Here is a 27,480-nt window from a genome sequence, read left to right as displayed (position 1 = left end):
GGCTTCCTTAATCAACATCCATGTCTTCTGCATTTAACCCAACCCTTCTGAATCAGAGAGGTGCAGGGGGCTTCCTTAATCAACATCCATGTCTTCTGCATTTAACCCAACCCTTCTGAATCAGAGAGGTGCAGGGGGCTTCCTTAATCAACATCCATGTCTTCTGCATTTAACCCAACCCTTCTGAATCAGAGGTGCAGGGGGCTTCCTTAATCAACATCCATGTCTTCTGCATTTAACCCAACCCTTCTGAATCAGAGAGGTGCAGGGGGCTTCCTTAATCAACATCCATGTCTTCTGCATTTAACCCAACCCTTCTGAATCAGAGGTGCAGGGGGCTTCCTTAATCAACATCCATGTCTTCTGCATTTAACCCAACCCTTCTGAATCAGAGAGGTGCAGGGGGCTTCCTTAATCAACATCCATGTCTTCTGCATTTAACCCAACCCTTCTGAATCAGAGAGGTGCAGGGGGCTTCCTTAATCAACATCCATGTCTTCTGCATTTAACCCAACCCTTCTGAATCAGAGAGGTGCAGGGGGCTTCCTTAATCAACATCCATGTCTTCTGCATTTAACCCAACCCTTCTGAATCAGAGAGGTGCAGGGGGCTTCCTTAATCAACATCCATGTCTTCTGCATTTAACCCAACCCTTCTGAATCAGAGAGGTGCAGGGGGCTTCCTTAATCAACATCCATGTCTTCTGCATTTAACCCAACCCTTCTGAATCAGAGAGGTGCAGGGGGCTTCCTTAATCAACATCCATGTCTTCTGCATTTAACCCAACCCTTCTGAATCAGAGAGGTGCAGGGGGCTTCCTTAATCAACATCCATGTCTTCTGCATTTAACCCAACCCTTCTGAATCAGAGAGGTGCAGGGGGCTTCCTTAATCAACATCCATGTCTTCTGCATTTAACCCAACCCTTCTGAATCAGAGAGGTGCAGGGGGCTTCCTTAATCAACATCCATGTCTTCTGCATTTAACCCAACCCTTCTGAATCAGAGAGGTGCAGGGGGCTTCCTTAATCAACATCCACGTCTTCTGCATTTAACCCAACCCTTCTGAATCAGAGGTGCAGGGGGCTTCCTTAATCAACATCCATGTCTTCGGCGCCCGGGGAACAGTGGGTTAACTGCCTTGCTCAGGGGTAGAATGACTGATTTTTACCTTGTCAGCTCAGGGATTCGATCCAGCAACCTTTCGGTTACTGGCCCAACGCTCCTACCTGCCAGGCTACCTGCCGAGGCAGGCTGGGTGGTGTTCGGTAGGACACAGTGTAGCAAAACGTTTTGCAACGGAAAACCAAATATCGGTGTTCTTATTGGACAAGTTCAGAACGTAACTTGCTCACTACTGAACACGACCCTAGTGAGCATGGACATGCATGCTGGACTGTAGTACTGCTCCTAGCTCCTCCTGCCACCTGCCTGGCCAGCAGAATGCTGGACTGTAGTACTGCTCCTAGCTCCTCCTGCCTCCTGCCTGGCCAGCAGAATGCTGGACTGTAGTACTGCTCCTAGCTCCTCCTGCCACCTGCCTGGCCAGCAGAATGCTGGACTGTAGTACTGCTCCTAGCTCCTCCTGCCTGGCCAGCAGAATGCTGGACTGTAGTACTGCTCCTAGCTCCTCCTGCCTGGCCAGCAGAATGCTGGACTGTAGTACTGCTCCTAGCTCCTCCTGCCACCTGCCTGGCCAGCAGAATGCTGGCCTGTAGTACTGCTCCTAGCTCCTCCTGCCTGGCCAGCAGAATGCTGGACTGTAGTACTGCTCCTAGCTCCTCCTGCCACCTGCCTGGCCAGCAGAATGCTGGACTGTAGTACTGCTCCTAGCTCCTCCTGCCTGGCCAGCAGAATGCTGGACTGTAGTACTGCTCCTAGCTCCTCCTGCCTGGCCAGCAGAATGCTGGACTGTAGTACTGCTCCTAGCTCCTCATGCCTTCTGCCTGGCCAGCAGAATACTGGACTGTAGTACTGCTCCTAGCTCCTCCTGCCACCTGCCTGGCCAGCAGAATGCTGGACTGTAGTACTGCTCCTAGCTCCTCCTGCCACCTGCCTGGCCAGCAGAATGCTGGCCTGTAGTACTGCTCCTAGCTCCTCCTGCCTGGCCAGCAGAATGCTGGCCTGTAGTACTGCTCCTAGCTCCTCCTGCCTGGCCAGCAGAATGCTGGACTGTAGTACTGCACCTAGCTCCTCCTGCCTCCTGCCTGGCCAGCAGAATGCTGGACTGTAGTACTGCTCCTAGCTCCTCCTGCCACCTGCCTGGCCAGCAGAATGCTGGCCTGTAGTACTGCTCCTAGCTCCTCCTGCCTGGCCAGCAGAATGCTGGACTGTAGTACTGCACCTAGCTCCTCCTGCCTCCTGCCTGGCCAGCAGAATGCTGGACTGTAGTACTGCTCCTAGCTCCTCCTGCCACCTGCCTGGCCAACAGAATGCTGGACTGTAGTACTGCTCCTAGCTCCTCCTGCCTGGCCAGCAGAATGCTGGACTGTAGTACTGCTCCTAGCTCCTCCTGCCTGGCCAGCAGAATGCTGGACTGTAGTACTGCTCCTAGCTCCTCCTGCCACCTGCCTGGCCAACAGAATGCTGGACTGTAGTACTGCTCCTAGCTCCTCCTGCCTCCTGCCTGGCCAGCAGAATGCCAGGCCCAACAAAAGGAGGGAGTTTAGTACTATCCAAGACGTCAGTTCAAATATAGGGACATTTGCTTTCACAAACGCTCACAAGTCCTTACTGATTCTGCACATACATATACAGACATGTACATTCTACATCCAGAGAGATAAACTGATACTTTACATATACAGACATGTACATTCTACATCCAGAGAGATAAAGACCCTGCTGATACTTTACATATACAGACATGTACATTTACATATACAGACATGTACATTCCACACCCAGAAGGATAAAGACCAGTGGTGATACTCATAGGTTAAACTTGAGTAAAAGTAAAGATACGTTAATAGAAAATGACTCAAGTAAAAGTGAAAGTCAACAGTAAAATACTACTTGAGTAAAAGAAAGTATTTGGTTTTAAATACACTTCAGTATCAAAAGTAAAAGTATTAATCATTTCAAATTCCTTATATTATGCAAACCAGACAGCACAATTCAATTTACAGATAGCCAGGGGTACACTACAACACTGTGATATTAATTTACAGATAGCCAGGGGTACACTACAACACTGTGATATTAATTTACAGATAGCCAGGGGTACACTACAACACTGTGATATGAATTTACAGATAGCCAGGGGTACACTACAACACTGTGATATTAATTTACAAATGAAGCACACGGTTAGTGAGTCCGCCAGATCAGAGGCAGTATGGATGACCAGGGATGTTCTCTTGATAAATGTGTGAATTGAAAATATAACAAGTACTTTTGGGTGTCAGAGAAAATGTATGGAGTAAAAAGTACATTATTTTCTTTAGGAATGTAGTGAAGTAAAAGTTGTCAAAAATATAAATAGTAAAGTAAAGACAACCTACTTAAGTGTACTTTAAAGTATTTTTACACCACTGATTAAGACCCTGCTGATACGTCAAAGGGCACAGTGCATTACACATACTGTGTTCAAGCAGTCTGAAATGTCATTATCTCACCACACCCCCTCGCTCTCCATCCCTCTCTCTCTCTCACCAACCCCACACCTCAGCAGATAACCCACTGACAGACAGCAACCTGTACCACAGAACACTACCTACAGTAGCAAGCAAGGCTTCTGCTACTGTCTGGGGGATGAGATAACCCACTGACAGACAGCACCTGATTGTCTCAGCAGCTCTGTGGTGTGTGTGTGTGTGTGTGTGTGTGTGTGTGTGTGTGTGTGTGTGTGTGTGTGTGTGTGTGTGTGTGTGTGTGTGTCTAAAGCAAAGTGTGCACCTGTGTATGTTTGTGTGTGTTGAGAATTTCTCTGCAGGGTCTATGGCCAGAGATTAAAATGGCAGTGAGATGGAAGGCGGAGGGCCCTAAACTCAATGTTCCCTTTGTAGTGGGTATCACAGATCGATGAGAAGCTCAACTCTCCACAACACCAGCTCGGTTCCCCTGCTCCTGCCTCCAGCACAGTGATGACATGCTGCTACACAGGGAATGGGACATTTTTGAGTTATTATCAGGCTCAATATGTTCAGAAACACACAAACCAGTTTCTTTCAGGATTCCGTGATCCTGATCGCAATTTTCTTTGCTATTTCCCCATAAAACAGTCAAATCATCGCAATATTGAATCGCATAACACTGACCCATCATCGCAGTACAAAAAGAGGGCTCACAATTTCAACAAATCAGCGCATAAATACGGTTAAATCAAGCCACACTTCAACTTTATGGCTAGTCAGGGCAATTTCACAACAAATTGGACAAAATCGTCGCCATCCAAAATGTCAGAATCGCCACAGAAAAATCAAGCATTTTTGCCTGCAAATATCAACAACAAAAAGTCCTTGTGAAATCCTGAGTGGCGCAGCGGTCTGAGGCACTACAGACCCTGGTTCCATTCCAGGCTGTGTCACAACCGGCCGTGATTAGGAGTCTCTAAGGCCGGCGCAGCGTCGTCCCAGTGTGGCCGGGGTAGACCGTCATTGTAAATAAGAATTTGTTCTTAACTGACTTGCCTAGTCAAATAAAGGTTAACATTTGATTTATTTTTTCATACACGTCACAAACGTACATGCGTGTGCACGCACACACAGAATTCATCATTAACAAGCAGTGAGGTGAGAAGTGTGTAATCGGTTTTCATCCCTCTGGCATGTAAAAAAGCTTAGATACACTGGGCTAAGAGAATAGAGGCAGCCTTTGTTAAGGAGATGCTTGAGGCCTAGATGTCTTTAAATAGGCTGTTGATGTTTAAAAATAACCCACATCACAACCCATATAATCACTAGCCAGTAGCCTGAATGGGGATGCAGAGTGTTACGGCTCCCCTCAGAGCCCAGGTGATTCTCCTCAGAGTGTAGACTGAGCCTTTGGCAGTGAAAAGCTTTAGCCAATCATTAGTGCCCCACAGCCCATCACTGACCCCTCAGAGCTGGTCCAATCAGCAGACAGGACTAGAGGTCGGGGTTCACCAAGTGTCCCATTACCCCAGGGCACCTTCCCATTCTTTAGCACTCAACGGACACACACACACACACACACACACACACACACACACACACACACACACACACCCCCATAGCAACAGAGCCATTACAGCAGTACCAAGGGAATCTCTTTCTCTCTAGCCAACTCTCTCAAACACAGACACACAAGGGATCTGTAAGAAGTTAATGGCATTCATTTCCAGGGACACAGTAGAGCTAATGCAACACACAGTGACAGACACACACAGTGACAGACACACACAGTGACAAGACACACACAGTGACAAGACACACACAGTGACAAGACACACACAGTGACAAGACACACACAGTGACAAGACACACACAGTGACAAGACACACACAGTGACAGACACACACAGTGACAGACACACACAGTGACAGACACACACACAAAAGAAAGAAAAGGCATTGCACTGTACTTGTCCACGAGACAATAAAAGTTGAAAAACACACACCTCCGTATCTGGCGGCTGCTCTGCGTCGGGAGGGAGACACCAGCTCCCGGACCATATGAAGCACCTGCATGCTCATAGTGGGGAGGGGGCAACCATACACACTGGGCGTGGGGAGCCCGCTCTCGCCCTCACACCCCCGACAACCTCATCCCTCACAGGGTCCTCTGAAATCATCCCAATGCCTTAAAAAGTCCAGATCTCAAATCTTGGATCCCATCTTATCCCCAGGCACCAGGTTTAGGGTCCACAGAGCCCGGATCTTTCCCCAGTCCTAGTTCCTCTTTTTGGGGTGGAGTAGTGGCGGCAGCCCCGAGGTTCCAAGGATGATTCCAAGGTTAGCTATAGCCTCCAGTTCCACCCAGTCGTCCCTAAGCCTTTTTCCTCTCTGCTCCGATCCAACCTCCCTCTCTCCTCAGTCGCTCTCAGCACCAGCTGCAAGTCCTCAACACTCCCTTACGCGATCACACATGCACGTCGCTAGCACTCACACACACTTTCTCTCCTACCCTGCTACATGTGAATATCTAAGGCAGTAACATTTAGGTCGACCTAGACAGGCAGTCTGTTCTATGCTCTTTCTCTCCCATCTCTCCAGGGGTCAGCGGTTGTTCTGTCCAGGTAGACGATTTCCTCCCGTCCTCCTAAGGCTCTCACAGGTCCAGGCAATGCCCAGACCACCGCTCTCACAGGTCCATGAATGCCCAGACCACCGCTCTCACAGGTCCATGAATGCCCAGACCACCGCTCTCACAGGTCCATGAATGCCCAGACCACCGCTCTCACAGGTCCATGAATGCCCAGACCACCGCTCTCACAGGTCCATGAATGCCCAGACCACCGCTCTCACAGGTCCATGAATGCCCAGACCACCGCTCTCACAGGTCCATGAATGCCCAGACCACCGCTCTCACAGGTCCATGAATGCCCAGACCACCGCTCTCACATGATCCATGAATGCCCAGACCACCGCTCTCACAGGTCCATGAATGCCCAGACCACCGCTCTCACAGGTCCATGAATGCCCAGACCACCGCTCTCACATGTCCATGAATACCAGACCACCGCTCTCACATGTCCATGAATACCAGACCACCGCTCTCACATGTCCATGAATACCAGACCACCGCTCTCACATGTCCATGAATACCAGACCACCGCTCTCACATGTCCATGAATACCAGACCACCGCTCCACATGTCCATTAATACCAGACCACCGCTCTCACATGTCCAGGTAAAGCAGATCATGCTCAAGTGACGCTCAAATCACACACAATGTCATCTCAACCCGACGGCTGGGAGCTGCAGGTCGTTGGTTTGTTAGCTGCCGTTAGCTGCTCTTCTGAGACTCTCAGGCTCAGCGGAGAGAGTGCTTGTGTTTATTTTCCAGTTGGTGCTCCCACACACACACACTTATCTTGTTCGGCAGATGCAGTAGAGGTGAACACACACACCCAGCTCTGAGGAACACAGGGAGGAGACTGGCAGATCTCTCTCTGTTGCTCTCCCTCTCTGTTCAGAGAACTGTGCTGTAGCAGGACACCTGGCAGGCAGAACAGATGAAGGTGGTTTGGATCAATAGCAGCAGTATCCCTGCTCCAAAGACACGCCCCTCTGCTCACATCCACAGCTGGCTAACTCACTGGGGTAAGGCTGTCAGTCCACCCAACTCATCGGTCTCTTGCCCCGTTTAATCCTCTCTCACTGTGCTCTGCTCTCTCCCCGTGCTCTGCTCTCTCCCCGTGCTCTGCTCTCTCCCCGTGCTCTGCTCTCTCCCCGTGCTCTGCTCTCTCCCCGTGCTCTGCTCTCTCCCCGTGCTCTGCTCTCTCCCTGTGCTCTGCCCTCTCCCCGTGCTCTGCCCTCTCCCCGTGCTCTGCCCTCTCCCCGTGCTCTGCCCTCTCCCCGTGCTCTGCTCTCTCCCCGTGCTCTGCTCTCTCCCCGTGCTCTGCTCTCTCCCCGTGCTCTGCTCCTCTCTCGTTACCCCCCTCGAACTCTCCTTCCAAATTCACGTCCCTCCCGCTCTTTCAGTTTCTCTCCCCCCCCCCTCTTTGTCGTCCCCGCTTAGTGACGACTCCCTGCTCCACCATCATTCTGAAGCCTGGTACATGAACAGAACGGGGAAATACAGGGGGAGTAAAAAAAAAAGAAAAAAGCGTGTGTGATAATCAGTATTTGTCTGTGTGTGTGTGTGTGTGCGGAGTCAGTATATATAGTTGAAGTCGGAAGTTTACATACACTTTAGACAAATACATTTAAACTCAGTTTCACAATTCCTGACATTTAAATCCTAGTAAAAATTCCCTGTCTTAGGTCAGTTATGATCACCACTTTATTTTAAGAATGTGAAATGTCAGAATAATAGTTGAGAGAATGATTTATTTCAGCTTTTATTTATTTAGTTTACATACACTCAATTAGCACTTTGTAGCATTGCCTTTAAATTGTTTAACTTGGGTCAAACGTTTCAGGTAGTCTTCCACAAGCTTCCCACAATAAGTTGGGTGAATTTTGGCCCATTCCTCTTGACAGAGCTGGTGTAACTGAGTCAGGTTTGTAGGCCTTCTTGCTCGCACACGCTTTTTCAGTTCTTCCCACAAATTTTCTATAGGATTGAGGACAGGGCTTTGTGATGGCCACTCCAATACCTTGACTTTGTTGTCCTTAAGCCATTTTGCCACAACTTTGGAAGTATGCTTGGGGTCATTGTCCATTTTGAAGACCCATTTGTGACCACGCTTTAACTTCCTGACTGATGTCTTGAGATGTTGCTTCAATATATCCACAATTTTCCTGCCTCATGATGCCATCTATTTTGTGAAGTGCACCAGTCCCTCCTGCAGCAAAGCACCCCCCCAACATGATGCTGCCACCCCCGTGCTTCACGGTTGGGATGGTGTTCTTTGGCTTGCAAGCCTCCCCCCTTTTCCTCCAAACATAACGATGGGCGTTATGGCCAAACAGTTCTATTTTTGTTTCATCAGACATTTCTCCAAAAAGTACGATCTTTGTCCCCATGTGCAGTTGCAAAACGTAGTCTGTTTTTTTATAGCGGTTTTGGAGCAGTGGCTTCTTCCTTGCTGATCGGCCTTTCAGGTTATGTCGATATAGGACTCGTTTAACTGTGGATATAGATACTTTTGTACCTGTTTTCTCCAGCATCTTCACAAGGTCCTTTGCTGTTGTTCTGGGATTGATTAGCACCTTTCACACCAAAACACGTTCATCTCTAGGAGGCAGAACGCGTCTCCTTCCTGAGCGGTATGACGGCTGCGTGGTCCCATGGTGTTTATACTTGCGTACCATTGTTTGTACAGATGAACGTGGTACCTTCAAGCGTTTGGAAATTGCTCCCAAGGATGAACCAGACTTGTGGGGGTCTACAATTTTTTTCTGAGGTCTTTAGATTTTCCCATGATGTTAAGCAAAGAGGCACTGAGTTTGAAGGTAGGCCTTGAAATACCTTCACAGGTACACCTCCAATTGACTGAAATGATGTCAATTAGCCTATCATTTTCTGGAATTTTCCAAGCTGTTTAAAGGCACAGTCAACTTAGTGTATGTAAACTTCTGACCCACTGGAATTATGATACAGTGAATTATAAGTGAAATAATCTGTCTGTAAACAATTGTTGGAAAAATTACTTGCGTCATGCACAAAGTAGATGTCCTAACCGACTTGCCAAAACTATAGTTTGTTAACAAGAAATTTGTGGAGTGGTTGACAAACGAGTTTTAATGACTCCAACCTAAGTGTATGTAAACCTCTGACTTCAACTGTATGTTTGTGTCGTAGACAGTGATAATTTGTGCCCACTAGCATCTTATGCCTTTTTACATTTTCAATCAGTCTCCCTCTGTGTATTACCATCTCTCTCTCCCTCCCTCTGTGTATTACCATCTCTCTCTCTCCCTCCCTCTGTGTATTACCATCTCTCTCTCTCCCTCCCTCTGTGTATTACCATCTCTCTCTCTCCCTCCCTCTGTGTATTACCATCTCTCTCTCTCTCTCTCTCTCCCTCTGTGTATTACCATCTCTCTCTCTCTCTCTCTCTCCCTCTGTGTATTACCATCTCTCTCTCTCTCTCTCTCCCTCCCTCTGTGTATTACCATCTCTCTCTCTCTCTCCCTCCCTCTGTGTATTACCATCTCTCTCTCTCTCCCTCCCTCTGTGTATTACCATCTCTCTCTCTCTCCCTCCCTCTGTGTATTACCATCTCTCTCTCTCTCTCTCCCTCCCTCTGTGTATTACCATCTCTCTCTCTCTCTCTCCCTCCCTCTGTGTATTACCATCTCTCTCTCTCTCTCTCCCTCCCTCTGTGTATTACCATCTCTCTCTCTCTCCCTCCCTCTGTGTATTACCATCTCTCTCTCTCTCTCTCTCCCTCCCTCTGTGTATTACCATCTCTCTCTCTCTCTCTCTCCCTCCCTCTGTGTATTACCATCTCTCTCTCTCTCTCTCTCCCTCCCTCTGTGTATTACCATCTCTCTCTCTCTCCCCCTCCCTCTGTGTATTACCATCTCTCTCTCCCTCCCTCCCTCTGTGTATTACCATCTCTCTCTCCCTCCCTCCCTCTGTGTATTACCATCTCTCTCCCTCTCCCTCCCTCTGTGTATTACCATCTCTCTCCCTCTCCCTCCCTCTGTGTATTACCATCTCTCTCTCTCTCCCTCCCTCTGTGTATTACCATCTCTCTCTCTCTCCCTCTGCCTTTCCTTTGGCTCCATATCTTCCCCTCCTACCTCCACTAATTCCCTGCACTCATCTATCTGTTTATAATTGTTCATCAAAACAGAACAATGGCACTCTCCCAGAAGCTTGGCTGGTGCATAAAACCTGCCAATTCAGACAAACAAAAATGTAATGATGACGCATAAGGCTTACTTCATTAATCAATGTTTTAAATTATTTTCACTGCATCAGGGATGGCGAACTTCACCTCTTTCCTCCCTCTTTTCCTTCCTGTTATGTATTCTCCATAAGTTATTATCTCAAGTATGAATGCTTTTCACCCTCTGGATGAGAAAACCATGGCAATATAACGTGATGCCATTCAGTTACAGAAGATCATACACTTTTTCATTTCATTGACCTGGCGAAGAGATGACTCATACATGCACAAAGGTGGGAACCTGCAGGGTGGCAGGCACGCTGGCACACACACCCTGCAGTCCCCCCCTGTGTTTCAACCCAAGGACAGGGTGCAGTCTGCATTGCAAGCTGTAATGGGGCAACCACCGTTTCATTCTTTATCCTAATGACATTTCCCCAGAGAGGAAGAGACACACACACACACACACAAAAGCTGTGCAAGAGTGTGTGTGTCTGCACCGCTTGAGACAATGAAAGTGTGTGTGTGCAGCCCTCCTAAGGCATTGAGTTATAGGGCCCAATTACAGAATGCCATGATACACTGGCTGCCCTGTTGCTAGGCCCCAACGCTATGCTGCCCTGTTGCTAGGCCCCAACGCTATGCTGCCCTGTTGCTAGGCCCCAACGCTATGCTGCCCTGTTGCTAGGCCCCAACGCTATGCTGCCCTGTTGCTAGGCCCCAACGCTATGCTGCCCTGTTGCTAGGCCCCAACGCTATGCTGCCCTGTTGCTAGGCCCCAACGCTATGCTGCCCTGTTGCTAGGCCCCAACGCTATGCTGCCCTGTTGCTAGGCCCCAACACTATGCTGCCCTGTTGCTAGGCCCCAACGCTATGCTGCCCTGTTGCTAGGCCCCAACACTATGCTGCCCTGTTGCCTATAGACAGAAACTAAAACAGGAAGCACCCGCGCTCAGGTCTGTTCAACGCTGGTCCGACCAATCGGATTCCACGCTTCAAGATTGCTTCGATCATGTGGACTGGGATATGTTCCGCATTGCGGCGAACAACAACATTGACAAATACGCTGATTCGGTGTGCGAGTTCATTAACAAGTGCATCAGTGATGTTGTACCCACAGCGTCTATTAAAACCAGAAACCGTGGATTGATGGCAGCATTTGCGCAAAACTGAACGCGCGAACCACTGCTTTTCAATCAGGGCAAAGCGACCGGAAACATGACCGAATACAAACAGTGTAGCTATTCCCTCCGCAAGGCAATCAAACAAGCTAAGCATCAGTACAGAGACAAAGTGGAGTCGCAATTCAACGGCTCAGACACGAGAGGTATGTGGCAGGGTCTACTGTCAATCATGGACTACAAAAGAAAGACCAGCCCCGCCGTGGATCACGATGCCTTGCTCCCAGACAGACTAAATAACTTCTTTGCTCGCTTGAGGACAATACAGTGCCACTGACACGGCCCGCTACCAAAACCTGCGGGCTCTACTTCACTGCAGCCAACGCGAGTAAAACATTTAAATGTGTTAACCCTCGCAAGGCTGCAGGCCCAGACGGCATTCCCGGCCGCGTCCTCAGAGCATGCTCAGACCAGCTGGCTGGTGTGTTTACAGACATATTCAATCAATCCTTATCCCAGTCTGCTGTCCCCACATGCTTCAAGAGGGCCACCATTGTTCCTGTTCCCAAGAAAGCTTGGTAACTGAGCTAAATGACTACCGCCCTGTAGCACTCACTTCCGTCATCATGAAGTGCTTTGAGAGACTAGTCAAGGACCATATCACCTCCACCCTACCTGACACCCTAGACCCACTCCAATTTGCTTACCGCCACAATAGGTCCACAGACGACGCTATCACCATCACACTGCCCTAACCCATCTGGACAAGAGGAATACCTATGTAAGAATGCTGTTCATCGATTACAGCTCAGCATTTAACACCATAGTACCCTCCAAACTTGTCATTAAGCTCGAGACCCTGGGTCTCGACCCCGCCCTGTGCAACTGGGTCCTGGACTTCCTGACAGGCCGCCCCCAGGGGGTGAGGGTAGGTAACATCTCCACCCCGCGGATCCTCAACACTGGGTCCCCACAAGGGTGCGTTCTCAGCCCTCTCCTGTACTCCCTCTTCACCCACGACTGCGTGGCCATGCACGCCTCCAACTCAATCATCAAGTTTGCAGACGACACTACAGTGGTAGGCTTGATTACCAACAATGACGAGACAGCCTACAGGGAGGAGGTGAGGGCCCTCGGAGTGTGGTGTCAGGAAAATAACCTCACACGCAATGTCAACAAAACAAAGGAGATGATCGTGGACTTCAGGAAACAGCAGAGGGAGCAGCCCCCTATCTACATTGATGGGACAGTAGTGGAGAGGGTGGAGAGTTCCTCGGCATACACATCACGGACAAACTGAAATGGTCCACCCACACACACAGCGTGGAGGCTGAAGAAATTCGGCTTGTCACCAAAAACCCTCAAACTTTTACAGATGCACAATCGAGAGCATCCTGTTGGGCTGTATCACCGCCTGGTACGGCAGCTGCTCCGCCCATAACCGGAAGGCTCTCCAGAGGGTAGTGAGGTCTGCACAATGCATCACCGGGGGCAAACTACCTGCCCTCCAGGACACCTACATCAGCCGATGTCACAGGAAGGCCAAAAAGATCATCAAGGACATCAACCACCCGAGCCACTGCCTGTTCACCCCGCTATCATCCAGAAGGCGAGGTCAGTACAGGTGCATCAAAGCTGGGACCGAGAGACTGAAAAACAGCTTCTATCTCAAGGCCATCAGACTGTTAAACAGCCATCACTAACATTGAGTGGCTGCTGCCAACATACTGACTGAATTCCAGGCACTTGAATGGAAAAATGTATGTAATCAATTTATCACTTGCCACTTTATATAATGTTTACATACCCTACATTACTCATCTCATATGTATATACTGTACTCTATACCATCTACTGCATCTTGCCATCTTGATGTAATGGATCACTAGCCACTTTAAACAATGCCACTTTATATAATGTTTACATACCCTACATTACTCATCTCATATGTATACACTGTACTCTATACCATCTACTGCATCTTGCCTATGCCGTTCGGCCATCACTCCTTTATATATTTTTATGTACATATTCTTATTCATTCCTTTACCCTTGTGTGTATAAGGTAGTTGTTGCGAAATTGTTAGGTTATATTACTTGTTAGATATTACTGCATGGTCAGAACTAGAAGCACAAGTATTTCTCTATACTTGCATTAACACCTGCTAACCATGTGTATGTGACAAATAAATTTGATTTGCTACGCCCCAACGTCGTGCTGCCCTGTTGCTACGGCCCAACGCCGTGCTGCCCTGTTGCTACGCCCCAACGCCGTGCTGCTACGCCCCAACGCCGTGCTGCCCTGTTGCTACGGCCCAACGCCGTGCTGCCCTGTTGCTACGGCCCAACGCCGTGCTGCCCTGTTGCTACGGCCCAACGCCGTGCTGCCCTGTTGCTACGCCCCAACGCCGTGCTGCCCTGTTGCTACGCCCCAACGCCGTGCTGCCCTGTTGCTACGCCCCAACGCCGTGCTGCCCTGTTGCTACGCCCCAACGCCGTGCTGCCCTGTTGCTACGGCCCAACGCCGTGCTGCCCTGTTGCTACGGCCCAACGCCGTGCTGCCCTGTTGCTACGGCCCAACGCCGTGCTGCCCTGTTGCTACGCCCCAACGCCGTGCTGCCCTGTTGCTAGCTGGCTGTGACCCTGACATACTAGGGGTCTGGGGCCCATCATAGGGATAGTACACCACCTCTAAGTCCCCTGGACACACACACACACACACAGTGTAGTGGACTTCAGCGTTTATTATCTAGTCTTGCTGGTCCCCATCTTCTACAGTTCCTGGCCATATTGCTGTCTTAATATGATCAACATGAACCTTTCTGACATGAAGGAAGAAAATCAAGGGAGATAAAGGGTGTGTGTGTGTGTGTGTGTGTGTGTACACACATCTGTACTGACTAAAGGCGTGCAAAGCAAGAGAGATAAAGAGAAGAAGACCCGGCGGAGGATGGATTGATTGATCTGTCGATGTGGGAGACATACAAAGGCGTATATGGACAGTGTCCCCTCTCTCCGACGGCCCCTCAACCCTGGTCATAAGAGGGTCAGTCATACACACATCAAATCAATGGCCCCGCCACAGTGCTCTATTAACGCCTGCCTGATTGGAAAATGACAGATAAATCCTTCTTAGCTCAGGGAACATCACCTCTCCAATCTAAGCCTGTCAACAGTCTTCAATCTGTGAATCAGCAAAGGCTAGAAGGAGCTGTCAATGTGGGTATTAGATTGAGGACCCTCGAGATGGAACAGTCCAGAGGTCAAAATACCAGAAAGTGTCTCCAGAGACGAGGAAGGGATGAGAGGGAGAAAATTGAGGATGAGAAAACGGGGAGAAAGATAGAAGAGAGAGCAAGATAAGAGAAAATGAGATAAGAAAATGGCAATAGACAGAGAGAGAAAAATAGAGTAAAAGGTAGAAGTTTACACAGCCTCATTTTCACCCACTGAAGTCAGCCAAGAGCAGTCTAATTTGACATGAATAGAGCGCTTTGATTGCTGTCTATGCTGCTACAGCAGTAACTCAAATTTCCCCAAACACTCCCTCTCTGCCCCTCGCTCTCTCTCCCTACATGCATCTCTCTCCAGCAGGTTCGCTCCAGGTCAAGCTAGCTGACAAAGGCTGCTTGCTGATAGCTTGGACTGGTAGGAACACACTGTGGAAGGCCAGTAAGAAGTACATGCTTCCATTACTCGTCTCCTTTCTTCCATGAACACTGATCTGACAGGGTATGACAGGTCAAAGCAACATGATAGATCATATCCACCCCATTCACATATCAGTGGCTATGATGGAAAGGCCACAAGTAAAGGAACCAATGTTAGAGTATAGAGACACAAACTATGGGTGTCAGCATGCAGCTGTTCCACTACTGTTTTCATGGATGTTTTACAGGGAGTTGTTGAGTCAGCATAATCTGAGTTTAAATGTTTTTCAAAACAGTTTGACTTTTCTGACTCCTCTTGGGTCTGTCCCTGTCCCCTCCCTCCTCTCTCCCTTTCCTTCCTCTGTTCTGGCTCGGTGCCAAATGGAGCGAGGGAATGGAACACGGGGGGGGGGACAGACTGGAAAAACATCACTGGGCTCCCTCACACTTCCTGTTTGCCCTGTGTCACTTCCTGCTCTCTGGGTTTAACTTTTCAACCAATCAAAAGACTGCTAGTACTACACAGACTGTACTGTCCTTCTGCATGCCCACTTTACTTTGAGTCTCCAAACTCTACAATGACATCTGACCCTTCCTTCTCTCTGAACTCGGTCCAACACTTTCAGTCTCAGTCTTCACCCAAACCAGTTCTGGACACTTTGAATGTCTCACACCTCACTTTTACACACTCTCATAAGGCCACTCCCACATCCAAGCCAGACCTCCCCTCACCAAAGTCTACTCATCATCCCAAACCTGGCCTCAACCCTCCTGCCTATATCTGTCCCTCCCCCAACCCCATCCTTCCCCTCCGGCCTCCTGCAAGCCCAGTCTGTCCTTCCCCCTACCCACGGCATGCACAGATCTTCTGCTGTAGCCTTTTACAGGATGGTGAGAGATTCAGAGAGCCATAAAGGCTCTCTATGGGGAGAGCTGAGCAAACAGATGTGTGTGTGAGAGAGAGAGTGGTGTGTGAGAGAGAGAGAGAGTGGTGTGTGAGAGAGAGAGAGAGTGGTGTGTGAGAGAGAGAGAGAGTGGTGTGTGAGAGAGAGAGTGGTGTGTGTGTGAGAGAGAGAGAGTGGTGTGTGTGTGAGAGAGAGAGAGTGGTGTGTGTGTGAGAGAGAGAGTGGTGTGTGTGTGAGAGAGAGAGAGGTGTGTGTGTGAGAGAGAGAGAGGTGTGTGTGTGAGAGAGAGAGTGGTGTGTGTGTGAGAGAGAGAGAGTGGTGTGTGTGTGAGAGAGAGAGAGTGGTGTGTGTGAGAGAGAGAGAGAGAGAGAGAGAGGTGTGTGTGAGAGAGAGAGAGAGAGAGAGAGAGTGGTGTGTGTGAGAGAGAGAGAGGAGAGAGGAGAGAGAGAGAGTGGTGTGTGTGAGAGAGAGAGAGAGAGAGAGTGGTGTGTGTGAGAGAGAGAGAGAGAGTGGTGTGTGTGAGAGAGAGAGAGAGAGAGTGGTGTGTGTGAGAGAGAGAGAGAGTGGTGTGTGTGTGTGAGAGAGAGAGAGAGAGGTGTGTGTGTGTGAGAGAGAGAGTGGTGTGTGTGTGTGTGAGAGAGAGAGAGAGTGGTGTGTGTGTGTGTGTGTGTGTGTGTGTGTGTGTGTGAGAGAGAGAGTGTGGTGTGTGTGTGTGAGAGAGAGTGTGGTGTGTGTGTGTGAGAGAGAGTGTGGTGTGTGTGTGTGAGAGAGAGTGTGGTGTGTGTGTGTGAGAGAGAGTGTGGTGTGTGTGTGTGAGAGAGAGTGTGGTGTGTGTGTGAGAGAGAGTGTGTGGTGTGTGTGAGAGAGAGCATGTGTTAGGAGGGGTGGAGTTGTTTACAAGCCAACAGTAAAATCAGCAGCTGCTAAAACAGTGGAGCACTAGAGGTGGAGGTGACCATGATGTGTAGTCCTGCTGTAGGGGCAAGAAGATGAACGACAACCCCCCCCAACTGCAGCACCACGAGCGTGGGAGTTTATAAACGATACCCATGATACCCTGCTCAGGCACGCCCACGGTCAGCCAGCCGCTCATGCGTCTTCTGGTCGACAGGGTCTATCCCGTTTGACATTGGTCCATACGATGCATGTCGTTCGTCATTGGTTTGACGGGATGCACGCCATTTGTCAGTTGTCAGAGGGTGTGTGCGGTTACTCAATGCTCAGTAGGGTGGGTGTGTTGTTTGTTATTGGTCATAGGGGTGAGGTCAGGTTGCCATTGGTCAGTGGAGGTGGGGGGGGGGGGTGGTATTGCTCATAAGGTTTGAATGGTTTGTCCATTTGTCAGTGTAGCAGGGTTTACATGGTTTGTCATTGGTTAAGGTGTGTTGTGTCCTCGCCACTAGAAACAGGAATGACTGTCTCAGCACCAGCTATTTTTGAGAATGCCTGCGTATTCTGCAGTGTAGGCAATGTGGGTTTTACAGCTTGCCTGTGTCTCATATGCATTCGCCTCATCACAATTACACAAATGTACACCACAAATGCGTGTGAGTGTGTGGCTGCATGTCCTGCAGTATAGATTTACAGCGGGTATATAGAAGCAATTCAATCAAGATACCAACGCACCGCTTTCATTTGAACAGCCATGTTGTTTATATATAGGGAATATGGTGCCCTTTGGGACGCGCCCTGAGAGAGTGGAATAACGGAGTGAGTAAACATGATGTGAAATAAAGGCTCAGCCTGTCCCCAAAGACAAGCACAGCTCCTTAAATCCTTAATCAGGGTTCTATACATAGTGCATGACCCAGTCCGTCTGGACCCAATCCGTCTGAACTCAACGCCACACATCAAGTATTGATAGGTTAAACTTTGTGAGGAGCAGCGGGGTGCCAGGGTAGAGCTGGGAGTAGAGATCACCATGGCAACATGCAGACTAGACAGCCCATGACAGGCCAACAACAAGCCTTATGGCAGTAGAAAAGTCACCATAATTACTGTGTGTGTGTGTATATATATATATATATATATATATATTTTTTTTTTTTTGTGTCAGTAAGTGAATGAGTATGTGTGTGTAAATGTTTTACTATACTTGTGTGTACCAGAAGTTCTCACAAGAATAGTAAACCAAATAAAATTCAAAGAAGGACGTTTTGCCGGTCTTCACTTGTAAAAAGGCTATTTTAGGCTTAGGGGTTAGGTTTAGGGAAGATAGGATTTTCAATGGGAATGAATTGTTGGTTCACAAGTAGTCCTCACACGTATAGCTGAGTGTATGCACGTGCAAGTACGTTAGCGTGAGAGATCGGGATTCCGTGTGTCGGTCAGTAAGTGTGTACTGTATGTATGTGACCGAGTGAGGGTGAGTGTGCGTCTAGCCCAGTATGTTTCCCCTGTCCCTCCTTCACTGGTGAGATGCCCAGAGGATAGCTCAGTCGATCCATTTCCTCCTACTGCTGTGTTTACTGCTAGATGTAATCATATTCCTGTGAGGCTTCCTTCCTGTTCCCCCGAACGACACACATCCCGACTAGTGTTGCACATTTTGGGGAATATTCAGCGGTGGAATCTTTCCGTGGGAACATATGGGAATTAACAGAAATAAATGCAAATTAATATTAATACCATTTAAATATAGATGGTTTTTAAATTGGATATATTTATATCATATGGAGACAAACATAAACCTTTTACCTTATCATAAGTACACATAATTGCAAATGATTAAATCCTTCCAATAGAAATAAAAAACTACTTAGTTACGAATTGAACTTGAATTAAATGAGTTGACTCTTCACATGGGATGATTTCACTGAACAACAAAAGAAAATAGAAAATTGAATGAACCCCAATGATCCATCGCATCTCCCAAAAACATGTTCAACATGCATCTAAAACTTTGGTTGTCTTCCTCTCAGGCTTCCATGTCTTCTCTCTGGACCTCCTCAATGTCCACCCATTGAACATCAGACTCTGAGGCCTCATCTTCACTGTCACTTTCCAACCTTGTTGAGGATGGCTCGTTATCAGGCTCAAAAAGCCTCAAATTTGCCCGGATGGCCGCCAATTTATCAACCCTTGTATTGGTCAGCCTGTTGCGTGCTTTGGTGTGTGTGTGTTCCCAAACAAGGACCAGTTGTGCTCTGAGGCGGCTGATGTTGGTGGGATTTGGAGGATGATGGAGGCAACAGGGGAAAGAGCCTCAGATCCACAAAGTCACTTCCTCCAGGTGGCTGATGAGATATGTTGGCACGGCTGCCATATTGCATCCCCATCCCAAGGCCCTTACTTGGAAGTGTACTTCGCCAGACTGCCAAGACACGGTAGTGATGACACCATAGACCTTGTTGATCTCTGCACCAGACAGGATGCTCTTGCCAGCATACTTGGGGTCCAACATGTACACTGCAGCGTGTATGGGCTTCAGGCAGAAGTCTTCACGCTTTTTGATATTTTATTTTTTCCTCTGCTTGGAGCAACAGTGAAGTGGGCAGGGCAGTACGTGTTTCTTCTCTTACATCTGCAAGCAGAGTCTGAACATCAGACAGGATGGCATTGTCTCCCTCAATCTGTGCAATGGCTACTACTAAAGGTTTCAGGCTGCTTACCACTCTCTCCCAAAAAGCATCATCCAGGAGTATCCTCTTGATGGGGCACTGTCCATATCGGCAGACTGTGATATGGCCATTTCTTGGAGAGACTTCGTCCCCTCCATGAGACTGTCAAACATGATGACAACACCACCCCAACAGGTGTTGGTGGCCAGCTTCAATGTGGTGCTCTTATTTTTCTCGCTTTGCTTGGTGAGGTAGATTTCTGCTATAACTTGATGACTGCCTTCAAGCTCATCTGCAATGTAGAGACCGGTGTGTCTGTTGTCCCTTGTGTCTGTGCTCTTGTAGAATACTGGTTGAGGGGTGGAGATGATGTAGTTAATTATTCCTTGCCCACGAACATTTGACCACTCATCAGAGATGATTGCAATACAGTCTGCTTTCTCTATGATTTGCTTGACCTTCACTTGAACTCTGTTGAAACTCTGCATTCAGCAAATGAGTAGATAAAGCATGTCTGGTTGGAGGGGTGTATGCTGGGCGAAGAACATTCAGAAATCTCTTCCAATACACATTGCCACTGAGCATCAGAGGTGAACCAGTTGCATACACAGCTTGAGCTAGACATTAATCGGCATTTCTCGGACTACGTTTCTCCATTGAGTCAAAAAACTTTGATTCCAAGAGGACCATGAGCTGTTGCTATCGATAAGCTGTCTGATTCATCATTTTCACCTCAAATAGAAGTAGAGGGACTTTTGTCAGAGGTTTCTTGTTGTGAGCGCTGAGGGAACTTTATGCACTTGGCCAGATGATTCTGCATCTTTGTTGCATTCTTCACATATGATTTGGCACAGTATTTGCAAATGTCACAGCTTTTCCTTCTATATTAGCTGCAGTGAAATGTCTCCACACATCAGATAGTGCCTGTGGCATTTTCCTGTAAAGAATAGAAGAAAATAAATGTCTAAAAAAAAATATACAGTTCCATGTACAGATAAATAGTTAGGCAGTTAGATTAAACAACTCCTTTGTAAGATACATGTTTCATTTTAAAACATTTATGGAAACAGGCGAATTAACACTACTCAGGAGGCTCAAGCAAGCTAAAACCCACATTGTAGCAAAAACTAACTAGCAGAAATGTTTAACAAGTTCGAAATTATTTAAACACACTTTGCTGTAGGCTATTATTTACTTTACTTAAGTTAACAAAAAATCAGGTATGTCATATAAAATATATTCACCCCACCCAGTATTGTAATCAAAACTTACCAGAAAGCATGTAGTCCTTGGCTCAGACAGTGTAGTAGGGTGGGCTCAATAGCATCTCATGAGTGTGCAAGATCTTGCGAATCAGCTGTGCATGTGATGGAAGAATGCACTGTGCATGCAGAGGGTAGCAATTCCATTGAATTGGGGACAGTTTAACCAAAATATGCCACAAGACCTAGAATTGCCTTGTGTGTATCCCACAAAAAAGGTTCACTGTTATATTTAGATGAATTTAAGCAAAATTCCCAGGCTTAACTTCCCATGGAAAATGTACCGGAAAGTTTCCAACCCTTTTCACCCCTAATCACGACACACACACGCCCCCCCCCCATCACAATAGCCATCACAACACGTCATCAGCTACATGCTGTGGTCCACAGAGAAAAGCAGAGAGAGAGAGAAAGTGAGAGAGTAACAGGAAGCCAGGTCAGTGGAGTGGGAGACTTGGTTCCATTGTGAACACAGAACTGAGACTACGGCTCCACAGGAGGAACTGAGATCAGAGGATATGGGAGAGGACATAAACACTACCGTACTAAAGCCCAAAACATAACACTAGTTCAACACTGCAATGCAGCAATGCTACTACCTCTATACAGTAGCAGCTACAACCCATCGCAGCCAGTTGCTCCAGTTATAGACGGGTTGATTGTTTAGCAACAAAACCAACTCAAAACAGACGGGATTGGCTTAGAATGTTGACAACATGCAAACTATATTTTGTCTCCAATGTTTATTGAAAACAAATACATTTGCACAATGATTACTCGTCTCTCGAATACATCGTTACAGTTGTTGGTAAGCTAGCATGCAAAACTTTGCCATATTAGCACCGACATCAGTCAAAACACCTCAAAAACAAAATGTTGTATCAGGAACAGGATAAAAGGAGCTGAAACGCGCCACCTACGATTCCCCACATGGCAGCTTCTTATTGTTGCTAGCCATCTGGCCATCCGGAATCACAACACCACACTGACTTCTGCCCCATTGATGCATGCACATCGTTGTCATGACGTTGTCAGCTAACCCATCTATAGCTACAACAACAAACTGTCCTGCCTGTTAGAGGTGACACCTTCAATGTAACATACATTATTTACATTTTGTACAACAACAAAAAAAAACATCTACCTACTGTACTAACACCTATGTGCACTCTCGCATAGTTAAACTTCTCAACTTGTTCAGGACGCAGCCCAAGTGTGATAGATTAACTAGTCCAACCTGTACCACACAAAATGGGCTTTGTCCCTCAAACAAATACCTCTCTCTAGTAATTATCCCTGTGACAGTGTGTCAGTCTGAGGGAATGCTGGAGTCTTGCTGTGCTAAGCAGAGCTGTCCTGTCCAGAGACAGAGGGATGTTAGCAGGCCTGGCCCTACACCAAGAGACAGAGAACCAGGGGTTGGACACTTCTGCTTTATCAGTGCTGAGATTTCCCATGTTAGCGGTTTAGAGATTGTATAGCCCTAGACTGGGCCAAGTTAGCATGTTAATGGATTGGAGGCCAACTGCTTTTAACCAGGGCCAAGTGTTAGCATTTTAGCAGATAGCCACTCTGCCCTGCTCAGCATGAAAAGGTCCAAGGATTAGCCGGTTAGTGTTTTGGGGCCTTGGATTTGCATTCGGGACATTATTATTCTGTCAAAGTCAAATCCTATATTGGTGTCTTCCAGTAGTCTGTTAGCATGTTCCCCATGACAACAGGGCTAGTGTTATCAGGCTATCAGCAGGCTGTCAGAGAGCAGTGGTAGCCAGCGTACGAGGCTAGCGGTGCTGTCTCGGAGCCCAGCAGATGGAGACCAGATGAGGCTTTAGAGGAGATAATGACCCTGGTCTGCGCCACGCCTAGCCACTGTGGACCCAACAGCACGCTAGCTACCGAATGACATCAGATCAGTTCTCCTCTGACAAGGGGAGAAAGAGGAAGGGCTGTGTGAAAGAGAGAGTGGGGGCAGAGACAGAGAGGGGCGGGGAGACAGGTGATAGCTAGACATCTGGTAACATACATCACTCCCCCTTTCATCTCTACCTCCATAACACAGACATGTGAGGTCTGGATTGTTTATCAAACACGGCTGGTCAGTAGGGAGAGGGGGGATGGAGAGAGTACTCTGGTTACTTTGATATCTACACTACTGAAAGACCTCTAACCTAAGGGCCTGTGTAGAAGCAGTCACAGTCCAGCCATTTCAAGGCTAAGACAGAACTACTCTTCACTGTGAGAACGCGTGTTTCACATTAAAACAGAAAGCAGGTTGTTTTCGGGTGTGAAAAGTAACTGGATGGGAACTCTGTGCTTTTTTCTCCCATTTACCTCAGAAAACAATTGGATACTGGTTCTAATGTTAAATTAATTGAATTATTACTATTTTAGGTAGTTTTTTTCTTTTTACCTACTGCTCCAAGCGCTTTACAAAAGCGAACACATCTTGTATCTGTAAAAACTTTGTGTGATGCAGAGACAACTCCTGTCCTCTACCACCTTTCCAAATGCACAGGAAATGACTCCATCCAGAATGAGTCATCATCCATCGACCGTCGCTCATTAACAGACTCGTTAGGGAGAGCAAACCCCCCCTCATCTCCCCATCCTACAGGCTAACGGGCGGGCGGAGGCTAATTAGGGTAATTAACTAGGGATATCAACAACATCGAGAGGGCACAAACAGTGAGTGAAATTACCAAAGCCATTTTATCCCAAAGCACATTGTGAGCCGAGAAAGCACATTGGGGTACAATACGTGAGCGTACTATCAGCTTCTCCCGTGGGGTTACAACAGGGTTTGGGTTGTTAGTGGGTGTTGTTTTGGTGCAGCCTGACAGACTCTGTAGCTGTGCTATTTGTGTTCTGACTGAAGTAAGGGATCAAAGATGGAAAGGCCTTTCAGCATTTATCAGAGCAGGAAAAGTTGGAGACTTGGTGATAGGCTACACAGGGCCGGAGCACAGAACGAACACACACACACACACACACACACACACACACACACACACACACAGGAACTTTGAAATGCCTGTAGAGTACATTTTGTAAAACAATATAAAGAAACATTTGGTTAATCAAAACATTTAGATTTCCTATAATCATGTTTATATTTTTCAATATTCATAAACATATGTAAGACATTTGTTATTGAAATCAATATACTACTCATGTCACAGAGCAAGCGGTAAAGCTTCATATGACACCAACTTTTACTTTGTAGCATCTACAGCTGAAACACTAGTCTTAAAAGGAGGCCGTGTTTAGGGCAAAATGTCCAACTTCTATTCATTATTCATCTATTATGCTTTAATATACTAATGTCAAATATATGTCAACAATCCTTCCTCCAAAAGACGCTTCAATGGTTGAAATTTCATAAAAATCATGGTCTTTTTTGGGGGGGGGGGGGGGCTACTTTAGTAAGAAATCACCAAGTGTGGTCCAAGAGTGGTTTCCCGCCCAGTTCTCTTCTAACCCTAATAGCCCAGTTCTGCAGTGTGAGAGCACAGAGCAGCTGACGTAAGCTATAAATACCTGCTCAGCACCAAGTTCCTGGCAGGTGTCTCTCGTCTGTTACTATCAATTACATTTTCATCCATCACTCAAAATCAGACACCTTGTGGACCATAATAACAGATCATAAACACAAGCACACGGTCCCATGCTTCACCTGCATGTTTATGAGCGTTGGAGCGTGCAGAGGAAAAGGCAGTAGTCGAGTTCACTCTCTCAGCACTCCCCTCCACAGCATCTGGCTAATCCAATCACCTTACAGTGAACACCTCACATGCACAGGGTTGCCCCGGTAACCTACTAGCAACCCTTCAGCACCAGCCAGAGACCTGGCCTACTCAGAGCACTGCAGATAGAAATGCACTGTAAGGAAACGGACATGTTCTACTATAATAGACATGGACATACTGGACAATCAGGCCAGCTCTATGCAATACATTCTATCTGAAATGCTCTTAAATATTTTTGCTTTGCTGCCATGGGGAAAGTCCCCTTTGAAAGACGATATCCAGATAACTTTGTTTGTCCAAAGTTTTAGTCCTGAGTGGACACACCTTTTCATTCCTTTGATACCGCTAACTTAATTCACACTCAGCAAAACACAGACACACCCGAAGCTCTTAATTATTGCCCATGTATTCTGAGCCAAGACACACTCCAAGTGCAATAACTTAACACAGAACTAAGCCGAAGCTCAGACACAGTGTGATTCACAGCTCACTTTTCCATAGAATGCAGCATGTCCCATCAGACAGTCAGATTCAACACCATGGACAAAGATGGCCCAGGCACAGCTGTACACACACACACACACACACACACACACGATGGAGTGTGCATCCCGCTACACCCCATGTCCCTTCCCATCATGCATTGCGGGGCTGATTGATGGGTGATTGCCGTGGCGAGGCAAGGACGCGGCTCTCTCCTCTCTGCCATATGGTTCAGCCACAGGGAGCAGGAAGGAGGAGGTGCAGACAGACTGAGCCCATTTAACACCTCTCCACATGATGCATCCATCGGCCACATGTAGTGGAGCGCTGTGGATCACAGAAGCATAGCTCAGAGCTATTCTCTTTTCTCCAGCTTCTATCCAGATGGGTACATCAAATAGCTACCAATGATAAAATTGACTTTTCCCACTAGTGAGCTGAACCGAACACTGATAAACCGTGCTAACCAGCACAGTACGGTTCAGGCCGGTAAGATGGTGTGAAAAGGGTAGTGACCTATGATAGCCCTGGCTGTTGAGGGGTATGGTGAAGGGTTTTGGTACTTACTCATAGTGGAGGCCGGGGGTGGGGAACAGGGCAGGACCCAGGCGGGGTTTTGGACAGGTGCGGTCGTTCTCCACAGGTTCCCTCCTAGAGGCACTCATGACCTGCAGAGGAGGAGTCATTCAAATGAGCGGAGACTAAAACACAACTAAATAGGTGCTCAAACACATTTGATATTTCAGAGACAAAAATGGGTCACTTTTTTTTTTTTTAAGTGGCGACACACTTCCAAGAAGACAAATCTTTATAACGTTCAGAAATATCATGAGGTCTTTCATATGAGGAATCACATTAGGCGTCACTGACTCCATGATGGGTACAATCTGTCCCATGTCCTGTCCACCTCACTGACATACACCCCTGGAGTGACGAGCTCCATGACACAAACACAGTACGTGCAGGGTACACACACACACACACACACCCCGATGAAGAGGATTAGAGATGACTGTTGGCATGGTCATTAGTGTCATCATTGAGCTAGTATGACAGGGTGCGGTGAGAGTGATCAGGCCTGTGTGTGTGTGTGTGTGTGTGTGTGTGTGTGTGTGTGTGTGTGTGTGTACCCATAAGGCCCAGCCACCGTCCCACCAAACTAAATAACCATAATCTGATGACGGTGGTGTTCCTCTGCGGTGGGGTAATAACAGGTCATTGGATAGCGCTGCAGATGCAAGCCATGCAGTGGGAGGGAGTGGTAAATTAACTGGTTCATGTTGCCATGACACAACAGGGCAGAAGCCACAGAGGATCCAATTCTTCCTAGAGACCTCTGCTATTGGTCGAGCACAGGCCAGAAAAACACTTAAAGATTGTGATTCCATTAGGGGGAACAACTCCACTGTTCGCCCCCAGCGCCTTTGTTATCATTTTGTTGATGAAAACGGAGTAGAGGAGAATTCGGCAGCGTGGTAAAATAAATTGCAGTGCATATTGTGCTGTCCTAATGTGTGTGCAATGCTATCAGAGGGGGGAAAAAAAACTGTTGTTTGCAGTAATTTCCCCATTGTTGTAATTTCCCCAAACAGACGTGGCAGTTTCACCAATTAAGGATTCCAGCTTTAATTAACAGAAGACAAACAAGCGCTGACATAGTTTCATGTGTCAATCCAAAAATGCCAATACTTACAACTGTGTTCAAGAATCCAAGTTGTAAATATTAGGGGTACAGAAAAATAAGAACACCTTCCTAATATGGACTCGAAAGTTGTCAAAATGAGTAGAACCGGTCTCATAAAAGTTGACATAGACCAGGGATGGGCATGGAAAGAGCAGGTGTTCATAATGTTTTGTACACACTGTATATGAAAGATTTGCTTTGCGCATCTAATTATACAATGACATTTTGCTTTGTGCATATAATTGTGATAACAGTGATAATGTACTGATAATGCCTTGATGACAGCTTTGCACACTCTTTGCATTCTCTAAACCAGTTTCATGAGGTAGTCACATGGAATGCATTTCAATTAACAGGTGTGCCTTGTTAAAACGTTCATTTGTGGAATTTCTTTCCTTCTTAATGTGTTTGAGACAATTGTATTGTAGCAAGGTAGCGGTGGTATACAGAAGATGGTCTTTTACTAAATAGGGCTAAGTTCATTTTATGGCAAATAAACAAAAGAGAAATGACAGTCCATTTTTACTTTAAGACATGAAGGTCAGTCAATGTGGAAACTTTCAAGAAGTTTGAAAGTTTCTTCAAAGATCTTCAGGCCTTTATGGTCAAATTGCTGCAAAGAAACCACACTAAAAGGACACCAATAATAAGAAGAGACTTGCT

The 27,480-nt window shown here is 47.3% G+C and overlaps 1 protein-coding gene across 2 annotated transcripts in view; it reads right to left on the bottom strand.

Moving 5' to 3' along the window:
- LOC106609340 (USP6 N-terminal-like protein) overlaps window positions 1-27,480 on the bottom strand; it is a 70,171-nt gene that overhangs the window by 33,858 nt on the left and 8,833 nt on the right. Inside the window, exon 2 of one of the 2 annotated variants that reach the window (XM_014208072.3) lies at window positions 25,701-25,801. In XM_014208072.3, the coding sequence (XP_014063547.3) occupies window positions 25,701-25,704 (4 nt within the window). In that variant the 5' untranslated portion in view covers window positions 25,705-25,801. Of the gene's footprint in view, window positions 1-5,578; window positions 7,404-25,700; window positions 25,802-27,480 lie in introns of those variants that run through there. The other variant, XM_014208070.3, reaches the window with a different exon arrangement.

This window comes from Salmo salar, chromosome 07 (genome assembly GCF_965601325.2).
Source record: "Salmo salar chromosome 07, fSalSal1, whole genome shotgun sequence".
Taxonomy (NCBI): domain Eukaryota; kingdom Metazoa; phylum Chordata; class Actinopteri; order Salmoniformes; family Salmonidae; genus Salmo; species Salmo salar.
The sequence above is the reverse complement of the archived record's forward strand: the minus strand, read 5'-3'. Positions and strand labels throughout refer to the sequence as shown.